The 10987-nt window shown below is 40.6% G+C and overlaps 1 protein-coding gene across 2 annotated transcripts; it reads left to right on the top strand.

The window, feature by feature from the left end:
- Positions 1 to 235: 235 nt before the first annotated feature.
- Positions 236 to 10733, top strand: smarce1 (SWI/SNF related BAF chromatin remodeling complex subunit E1). 2 transcript variants are annotated; one of them, XM_082177243.1, is made up of 11 exons: positions 236 to 300; positions 1194 to 1246; positions 1555 to 1598; positions 2973 to 3071; positions 3830 to 3910; positions 4443 to 4574; positions 4670 to 4841; positions 5592 to 5764; positions 8168 to 8269; positions 8377 to 8611; positions 9799 to 10733. In XM_082177243.1, exons 2-11 carry the CDS (start codon positions 1240 to 1242, stop codon positions 10014 to 10016), a joined length of 1263 nt encoding a protein of 420 aa, XP_082033369.1. In that variant the 5' UTR covers positions 236 to 300; positions 1194 to 1239; the 3' UTR covers positions 10017 to 10733. The 2 variants fall into 2 exon arrangements, with proteins under 2 accessions (XP_082033369.1, XP_082033368.1); XM_082177242.1 differs by having other exon boundaries at positions 3830 to 3922.
- Positions 10734 to 10987: the final 254 nt, after the last annotated feature.

Below are 10987 nucleotides of genomic sequence, written 5' to 3'. Positions count from 1 at the left end.
AAGAGAATAACATTTAAAAATTGGTCACAACGATTTTACTGCAAAAAATCTGACAAAATATTGAAGTTTTTGATGATATACACCACCATTCAAAAGGTTTTCGGTTGGTAAGATTTATTAGTTTAGTTTAGCATATTGCGTCCATCGCTCTCTCTCTCTCCTCCTGGCGTCAGGTCAGACTCAGTACAGTATTAGATCGTGACCACTAGAGGGCAGAAATGTGCTGGAAAATCAGGTCGGATACAGCTCAAAATGTGTCACATCCTGGCGGAGCACCATTGAGGGAACAAAGAAGCTGGGGTGAGTGTTCGTTAATGTGCGTTTTATTGCATATTACTGGTTTCAGCAAACAGCTTATTATTCGTGTTGTAATATAACAAACATGCCTATTTAAAAATGAAGTTTTTGTTTTGTTTATAGCCTATGTATCATGATTTTCATATCTTCAACGGTTGGCGGACTTAAGCTGTAACTTAGCCCGCTAGCTAATGCTGTTTCTATAACACCAGCTTGTGTTTAAAAATAATAATAATAATATGTAAAGTAAGAAACGCTAAACACAATCCAAATAACGTAAAACACATTTTCTGCCTGAAATGCGAATATGAATTTGTTTTTCATATGATATTTCACTGTTATGTTATTCAGCTAGCAGCAACGTTAGTGTTAGCCGCTTTCATTCATTGATGTTTTGCACGTTAGCATCTCCACCGTCCAAGCATGCATGTACTCGGGATGCTTATAGCTCGTCAAGTTCAACACTTTTACGTTGTTTTTCGTGTTAATAACCTTTGTTTTCTCCCATTGTAGCTGTCATAGTAATCAATAAATTAACCTTTTAGGCTGCTGCAAGCCCTCTCGCCGTTATCCTCACCCAATACAGGCCTGAGATCCATAAACACAACATCTCATTTAATTCCTATTACATCCACGTCTTTATTCATACCAAACACAAACACACACACACACACACACACACACACACACACACACACACACACACACACACTGTGGGATGTTTAATCAAATTCACATTAAAGCTAAACAGGTGGGTGTATAGTTGTTTTAAACAAAACATATTTGATCAAAAAGCAGGTTGATGTGTAGATGTTTGCCGCTCGAGCAAGTTGATCATATTTTTGCACACATGGAAAGCATGCCTATTCGTCTAATAAGTTTTTGCCCTATTTCAGAACCAAATGATGGGGATAGCCTGATATCCTCAATCCTACAAACAAGATGTCAAGTAAGAGCACATTTCAATTGATTGGTTTGACCCCCTTAAAGCCCACCCATCTTTCAGATCTTCAGAAATGACTTTATTAAAGATGCTTTACCATTTCTTTGTTTAATATGACTACTTTCTATAAATAAAGTGTAAATATGGGTGTGCATCTTGTAGATGTAATTGACTGACATATGTGGTGTGAATTAATTTGTGCACATTGAACCGATGCGGATGTGACGAATAAGTAGGCTTTACCGCTGGTGAATGATTTTCAATTAACTTCAATAAAGTCGATTACATTTTCCTCCATTCTCTTCCTCTCACAGAGCGGCCACCCTACACCCCTGCCCCCACCCCAGCCCCCACAACAGTAAGTATCCAGGACATGCCAATCATCCATATGGCCCCTCCCCTCCATCACCCAAACCTATACCTTAGGTTCGTTAGAGATGAGAGGAGAGGATTGTGGGAAGGTCACAGTATCACACGGGGTGGCTTTTATTATTTTTGTGTACAGCTTAACACAGCTCTATTAATCCGTAAGTTGCTGAGGATGCCATGTACTTCAGACTCCAAAGTATTATTTAATGAATTATGGCTGCACGGTTTTGGAAAAAAATTCAATTTATTAATTGCTATATGAAAGAAAAAAATACAGAAATTGTTGCTAGGTTACTTAAATAGAAATAATAAATAATTCTAGAATTATTGGATTGATTTTTTTTGACAAAAATATTAATAATCATTATTATTATTATTATTGGTGTGATTTAATAAAAAATGTTAAACAAAATGTGTATTGTGAAAATATTGTCAATGTAAAATAATTATATAGTACAACTTGCATAAAATTGCAATACTACTGTTTATCTTAATTTCAAAAACTTTAAAGGTTAAACAGTCAAGCTTTTATTTTGGTGGGTGGCTGGCAAGTAAATATGCGCTGGGGGTTTCGCGGGAGCGTGGAACTGTTCATTTACACGTGCAGCTCATGATTCGGTCTCGGAGCATCTTAGTCAATTTACTGTGACTGTATCATGAGCTGCACGTTTAAACAAACAGTGCTGCACTCTGATCTGAAACCACATATGTAATTAAATCATAGCCTTCACAATTTAATAATTGCACTAAGTCATATCACATTATATATTTTATTTTGATATATTGTGTAGACCCATAAAAAGTTAAGCCTTCATGGTTATTCATTAAATACTATGTTTAGAGCATAAAGTGTGTAAGCCTCCTTGTGCTTTGAGGCTTTCACATATCATTTAATCATTGTACATTAAAATAGATTCTGAAAACCATTCACAGTAATTTAGTTTTGATGCGTTTCTCCACATGCATTGAATTATGTGTGGTTGAGATATTTGATCCAAATCCCTGGTAATTACTCTTAGTGTCCCAGAACTGTTATTCCTGTAATGTAAGAGACCCATTATTCAGGTCGTACGCCACCATGAGATTTGGCTCAAGTACTCCCGATCACGATCCCTAAAATTAACAAAGCCTTTTAGAACATCATTGCGTCCCACCACCACCACCCATAGTGCCTGTGGCTTTGCTACAAGTGGATGTAGAGAAATGCTAGGGTTGTGCTGCTATCAAAGATTGCTGCTTTTTGCATGTTTTATGCAAATCATGACAGAAAACAAAAGCAGGTTCTCCTTTTCATTTTTTTTGTCCCTTCCTCCCTTGTTTGTGTCATTTCTCATTCGTGTTTTGTCTCATTTGTCTCCATCAGCAAATGCCCACCACCCCTGGGTTTGTGGGGTACAACCCATACAGCCATCTGGCCTACAACAACTACAGGCTGGGAGGGAACCCCAGCGGGAACAACAGGGTAATGGTTCGACCGGTGCCAACTAGGGCCCTAGCGACAGCCGAGGGACTAAAAGCCCAGACGAGAGGATGCTAAAGCTAACTTACATGGCCTGAATATGAAATAGAGTGAAATGCTTTGCTCTTACACTGTACAGACTCATTTCATAGAGTTGAAGGTGTCTGTCGGGTAGTAGAGTCGAGTCTTGGGTAGTTCTCAACTAGTAGCTTCCATAATCCTCATGCTTCTGTCAAGCAGTCACTCTCAGTAATGTCTGGATGGGTGTGATTGACACAGAATGACTTGTAGCTTCATAGTGATTGCTTCTCAGAACTGTTCCCCCTCACTCCCGTCAGCCATCCTATCACTTCATCATGCACGAGAGCCAACGGCCGTCCGCTCGCATGGCTTTAGATGCCCGTGCCAAACTCTGCAACTTGGCACGACTTCTTAGCAAGCTTGAGGCATTTTAGCTGTTGGCTTGTTTCATACAAACCTCTGCAGAATCATTTTCGGCTGTAAAAGACAGTTGCTTTGTGTCCAAAAGGGCGTAATGCATGGCCTTGTCGGCGTAATGTTAACATGCTGTATTTGGTTTGTCGTTCAGGTACGTCTCCCGCCCCCTTTGCGAAGCGCTTTCACGCTGTCATTGTTTCTGTTTGCCTCCTGTCCCTCTCTCCATAGTGCTTCATTATGAAAGTTCTGTGTTTTCTGTGATGACCATGTGTGCACTTTATGAGCTCTAACGCCCCGTGTGGTCCTCTTTCCCTTTCCCGCAGAACTCCTCAGGGATCACCGTTCCTAAGCCGCCCAAACCGCCCGACAAGCCGCTGATGCCCTACATGCGGTATAGCCGGAAGGTAAGCAGGAAGGTAAGACACCCACGGTGTCTGCTTTTACTGCTTGTAAATTGAGGAGAGCGCTTCTGCGATCATCTCAAAGGCTGAGGGGTGGTCAGTGGCCTGACTCCGCCCCTTCATATGGTAGAGCCCCAAAATCGCTTCATTGCTTTCTTCTGTTTAACAATGCTGGGAAGCTGACATCTTTTCTGATCTACTCATTTGAGGCTATAAACTTTGCTCCATTTCCTTTCTGTTTTGAGCAAAGTGTTTTAAAAAGATGAAAATAAAGCAGTTAGGTTGAATCGATAATGTGTATATATATATATATATACATAACAGATCGATATATATCGATAATAGATGGATGCATAATGTTCAGATCAATTACTCTTACTTTTCTCTCCTGCTCTGCATTCATCCTTTAATTTTGGACAGAAAGGTAGACAAACATTGGTGCTCTTTCTCTCTATCCTTTTGGAAAAATGCAACCCTCTCCGGCCAGGAACCCTTACTGTTCTGTCGACTCTGAACTGACACCTGTCTTTCATAGGTTTGGGACCAAGTTAAAGCCTCTAATCCTGACCTGAAGCTATGGGAGATTGGGAAGATCATCGGTGGCATGTGGAGAGACCTCACTGATGAGGAAAAACAAGACTATTTAAATGAATACGAGGCTGAGAAGGTTTGTTTCTTGCCTTTTGTCCTCACTTGAGATTGATTTGAAAATGAATCCTGGGAAATCGTTACAGGTATTAAGCAGTTTTTTCCCCCCTGCAGATCGAGTATAATGACTCTTTGAAAGCCTACCACAACTCTCCAGCCTACCTGGCATACGTCAACGCTAAGAACCGTGCTGAAGCTGCTCTTGAAGAAGAGAGCCGGCAGAGACAGTCCCGCCTAGACAAAGGCGAACCCTATATGAGCATCCAACCCGCTGAGGATCCTGATGGTGAGTGACGTCTTAATGTCACATTTGGATGCCACAAACATAATACAATACAATGTATTGAATAGAATACAATGAACAGAATACAAACATACAACAACACGACCAACTTGAACCGGTTGCAAAATCTGCTTATGGAAATCTTTCACATGATTGCATGGATTCCTTTTGAAATGACTGGATTTGGCCCACAAACATTTGCCGACAACAGTAAAAGTGACCGCACCTCTGATACTATTTAGTAAAACACTACATTCACATGCTAATTATTTCTCTCAGAAATATCTCTGACTTAGTTCGTCTCATTTTAAAAAAAAAATTTGTGCTTTTTCTCTCCTGTACGTGTCGGATTTTCCTCCTACATTTTGACATTCCTGACTGAATTATGAATTACCTACTGTTTTTAGACTCCAGTTATAATGGGCCATCATAATGGCAGCAATGCATGTAATAATAATTAAAAAAAAAGCCAGGGGTTTAAATATGATCAATTAGTTTGAGATACAAACATGTAATATGACTATGGGAAGTAAACTTCCTGGACTTACTCTTAGTGGATTAATTGGCATCCAAAGTCCAAGAATTTTATAATGGTAGAGCCATTCAGATTTTCTTTTACAGATGTCCTGCTGAGAAATAAGTATCATCCAAATGGGCCTAAAGTTTAAAAGAAAGTTCTGAAACTTGTGCATTGAGGAAAAAAAGCACTCCATATTCTGTATTGATTGATTCCAAATATTAAATTTCTCTTAGACTATGACGACGGTTTCTCCATGAAGCATACAGCGGCAGCTCGTTTCCAGAGGAACCACCGGCTCATCAGCGACATCCTGAGTGAGGTTGTGGTGCCTGATGTTCGCTCAGTGGTGACCACCGCTCGCATGCAGGTGCTCAAACGTCAAGTCCAGTCGCTCATGGTGCACCAGGTAGGTTGGGCACGTTAAAGACACGAGTCATAAAATGTAAGACTCCGGGCTCCAGACTAACTTTTTTCACCTCCGTCCTGGAACCGTCCTAAAAAACAATTTGAACCGTCCTAAAGTGAATGTCAACCGTCCCAAAATAAACATGTTATTTCTGTACTTTGTTATTATCATCTATAGTTGTTAGTTGTTGTTAGTCACATAATAAAAACACCATTAAAATGTTTGATATATATTATTATATTTATTTAGCTCCATTCAAAGTAGTTATCTGTAAACAGGTAAAAAACAGATTTAATAAAAAATAACATGAGTTAAATGCTTTTTATGTATTCATGCAGAACAAATCTTTTTTTTTTTTTTTTTTTTTTTTTACATATACGAAAATGAAGAGAAAAATACATACAGCTCAAAACGTTTTTGAGTTGGTTGGATTAAAAAATAACAAATAAATACTGGTGACAACATATCTTAAAAATATCATCATTCTTTATTCTTTCAAGCCGCAGACATATTTATTTGTATGAATTAAATATAATGAATCCTTATTAAAGCTATTAACGAGCAGTAAATGCTTTTCTCTTTTTCTTTTGTTGCTTGATCAATATTAAGGACACAGACCGCATTAGGTTTATCACTGTCACTTTAAGACATCGGATCATGTCCAATGACGTGCGGATCCAATGCATCCGATACACTCAAAACCGATACACATCCGATACACTCAAAACTGTTTAAGACATAACCAACATAGTTATAGTGAACTCTCCAAAACGAACATTTAGACATAATGTTGTGTGTATTTGTCCATTCAGACACGAAAGAGAGCTCAATTCCGTACTCGCGCGCTGTATAGGTGTCTATGTGAATGGCTGCACGCTTCGGGTCGGGTGTGTGCGCACAGAAAACCGTACCGAATAGAGCTCTTTTTTTTTTTGCGTCGTCACTCTAATTCAGATCTACATGTCTGCTCTACTCATTCTCCCAGACGTTTACTTTTTTTAACGTTTTATGAGACATGCAGCGCATGCCAACCCGTGTGCCGCTGGGTAGATCAGCACGTTACAGTACAAATGTGCGCATCGATGATCTACCACATCGCAGGACATCAGTTCTGACTGGATCGCTTCCCAAATCGTCACTATCTAACATTTTTGTCTAGTTTTTATTCGTTGACGAAAATGTCAATAGATTTTCGTCATAGTTTTTGTCATTCAAAACTAGTTTTTATTTAGTTATCGTCTCGTTTTCGTCTGTGAAAATAAGCCATGTGAGATGTACCGCGAAACAAGTCTCCGGGTGAGTAGCCGGCCAGTGATAGTTACTATAGTAACAGCATGAGAAGACGCGCTCCGTTGTAGTCAGCGCTTGGTCGGTAAATTTTGGCATTTTCTAAGTAAGTTACCCTAATAGGCTAGTAATAAATGAACACGCATACAAAAATGTCTTTCGTCCTGTAGGCGTCCTGGAGAATATTTCTGTTCGTCCTAAACACATTTTCTATCGTCCCCAGGACGATAGGACGCCGTTTAGGGGTGCAACGGATCAAAAAACTCACGGTTCGGATCGTTTCTCGGATCAGAGTCACGGATCGGATCATTTTTCGGATCAGCAAAATTTTATTTCATTTTTTTATTAACACTTTTAAATTATTAAATTAAAATATATAAAATCAACTTAAAGTGCACAAGGCATAATATCTTCTTTTTAACATAATTAATGAAAAACAACTTAAAGTGCAACATAAAAAGGCATCTCCTTCCTTTAAACATGGACCAATGCTTTATGTGTTTCCACTGTCATATCAAAAATTACGTTCGAATATTCCCTCTAAAAAACACCTATTCGAATTATTCGAACATCTGGTTGCGCATTTTGTCAATGACGCGCATTAGGCCTATATCAATAACAGGACAAATTAATACAAAGAGACATAACTACTTGTGTAGTTCGTTTAAGTTTAAACATATTTGACAACGTATTACCTTGCTCGCTCGCACTCGCAGGCACTCTTTCTCTCTCTCTCTCGCCGTCACCCATGCTGCGTTCACACCAAACGCGAATAGAGTGTCTGGCTGGCGCGAGTGATTTCAATGTGAAGTCAATGTAAAGACGCGTTTACGCACGTCTGGAGGTTTTGCGGCGCGAATGAGGCGTCACGCTCTCTGCGGTTCATAACGCTTGCCATGACCACGCTGTGTGTGGACTGAACATGCGCACAACTTTTTTTTCATCAATCAATCCGCGGATCACGTGAGTGCCGAACCGAAGATATTGATCCGAACGGATCACGGATCAATGATGATCCGTTGCACCACTAACGCCGTTAGTCTCGAGCCCTGGTAAGACTGTTAAGCACCTGGTTAAATCATTGTTCCTGGTTTTATTTTGTTTGTTTTTAAACAGAGGAAGCTTGAAGCAGAGCTGCTTCAAATCGAGGACCGACATCAGGATAAGAAGAGGAGGTTCCTGGAGAGCACAGACTCCTTCAATAACGAGCTCAAACGGGTGTGAAATTCAGTTTGATCGGTGAACTAATAGCCCTCCTGTTTAGCCTGAGCTCAAATGCCAGATGCACTGTCAGTGATTGATGTGTGGTTTGTTTGCTTTTTTAGCTGTGTAGTCTGAAAGTGGAGGTGGACATGGAGAAGCTGGCAGCTGAAATGGCGGCTGCAGAGGAGGCTGCTCGCCGGAGGGCGGAGGAGAGAGAGCGGGAAGCAGCAGAGCAGGTGGAGAGAGCTGCTCAAGAAGAGCAACAGCCAGCTGGGGTCCAGGCCAATGCCAACACAGAACAAACCTCCACCAGTGAGACCAAGGATGGAGAAGACAAGCCCACCCCAATGGAGACAGGTCAGACCTAGGGATGGGCGATATGGCCTAAAAAATTTATCACGATAATTTCAGGTATTTATTGCGGTAACGATACACATGACGATAAATTATTTTCTTCTGTAAAATATCAGATTGTTATGTTTAAGTTGTGTTGTGTTTTGTTTTATTCCATTTTTCTCTTTATTTTTTTCAATTTCTTTATTTAAATTTCGTTTTTATTTATTTAAATTTCGTTTTTTTTATTTATTTAAATTTAGTTTTTATTTATTTAAATTTCGTTTTTATTTATTTAAATCTACCCTTTACTGTGTCAGTAATTTGTTAGTCAGAAAAATATTAGACTACCTTTTTAAAAGTATTGCTTAAGTTAACAGACCTGTGTGTGTGTGTGTGTGTGTGTGTGTGTGTGTGTGTGTGTGTGTGTGTGTGTGTGTGTGTGTGTGTGTGTGTGTGTGTGTGTGTGTGTGTGTGTGTGTGTGTGTGTGTGTGTGTGTGTGTGTGTGTGTGTGTGTGTGTGTGTGTGTGTGTGTGTGTGTGTGTGTGTGTTTTATATCACTAGTGCAGTGTCCGTGCAGTGTCCGTTCTCGGAGCATATAAGCCCTGCTCGCGTGAGGTGAGCAGACACACTCGGTCTCTCTCGCGCGCAGACACACTCGGTCTCTCTCGCGCACTTTCGCTCGCGCGCGCAGACACACTCGGTCTCTCTCGCGCACTGTCGCTCGCGCGTGCAGACACACTCGGTCTCTCTCGCGCACTTTCGCTCGCGCGCGCAGACACACTCGGTCTCTCTCGCGCACTGTCGCTCGCTCGCGCAGTTCATTTCGCTTTTGTCCAGTCCGGCGCCTCATATGCCGCTTCCCGCTTTCTGATTTTCTGTAACCAAACCAGTTCCAAATTGTGGAGGTAGCTCCTCGCTTAACAACAAGCTTCTCCTCAGCCTCACGTCCGCCTTCCGCCATGCTTCACTCCGCACGTGAACAGTGAATCGGGCACGCACAAAACTACGTCATCAACTAGACTTATCGTTATTATCGCGAGGAGACACATTTTTATCGTGGGGAGAATTTTCAGCGGTATATCGCAAACGATAAGATATCGCCCATCCCTAGTCAGACCTGCACCATTCTTTTCTCTTACTTTGAATATTGAACAAAAATAGTAGAATAAAAGATGTTTGACTGACCTTTGTGGTGTCCGTCTTGCAGAGACTCTGGCTGAAGCTCCTGAAGTGTCTCAGGAGGCCGAGCAAGGCACCCCAGCTGCAGAGGGAGAGAAACCAGCCCAGCCTGAGCCTGCAGAGGGTGCTACAGATGAGGGCACCAGCGACAGCACCGCTCCGTCTGAGAGCAGCTCCGGACCCCCAGCAGAACCCCAGGCCTCAGACAACACCCCTGAAGAGCGGCAGCCCACCCAGACCCAATAACCTCACCCCCTTAATCTACAAGTCTCACTTCACTCTGTGTAGAGTCAAGTCCTCTAGGATTTGTCATTTAATCCTATGACCTGCCAGTACAGTGAGTGAGAACAGTGAACATTTTTGCTTCCACCCCCCCCCCCCCCCCATGATATTCGACAATAACATTTTTTGTAAGGACAGCAGAATCTTAATTGGCTTTCCACCCGTTTACTTGATCAGACACGCTGGCCCACTTGGGACAAGCCCACTTTAGAGCTTCTCGGCCATTACAAAAGCTGATTTATCATTCTAAAGTGGAAGTAACTTGGACAAATGTTGAATAAAATGTAATGCTTGCTCCCTACAGTCACCAAATGGTTGCAAAAAACAGAACTGCAAGGTTATTTTGCTGTCGCTTAACATGTTTTATCTACCTGTGGCACAGTTATGTTATGGTATCTTTTTTTCATCCTTTCATAGTTTGGTTGAGTAGTCTGTGGGTTGTAGTTTTTTTTTCTCGTCCTAGTTTCTTTCTCTCTCTCTTTTTTTTTTATTTATTTATTTTTTTTTTTTAAACTTAAAATAAAGCCATTTTAACACGTCATGATTTTCCAGATTGACTACACAGAGCATTGTTCTGTTGGTATCTTCATGGAATGGTATTACTTTAAGCCTCTGGATTATTGTGTTTTGTATTGTTGGAAGGCATTCCCTCAATAAAGGGATTTCTATGTCTGTTTTAAACATCTGCTCCTTTTGTCTTTTGTGTGCTGGATTATGGTTTTGGCAATGGGTTGTTCTTTGTGTTAAAGTTTTAAAGCCAATGATTTATTATTATTATTATTATTACTACTACTGCTTTGATTTTAATATATTTAAAAGCGTAATACTGGTTCAGGTCTCTGGTTAAATTGTGTGTACGGTAATTCACAGCATTTTGACCTCTGCTACAATTTTTCCATGTTTCATATTTACATTACTTTTACATTTATTCATTT

Source organism: Leuciscus leuciscus (assembly GCF_965113295.1).
Source record: "Leuciscus leuciscus genome assembly, chromosome: 1".
Classification (NCBI taxonomy): Eukaryota; Metazoa; Chordata; class Actinopteri; order Cypriniformes; family Leuciscidae; genus Leuciscus; species Leuciscus leuciscus.
This window is presented reverse-complemented; position numbering and strand designations above follow the sequence as displayed.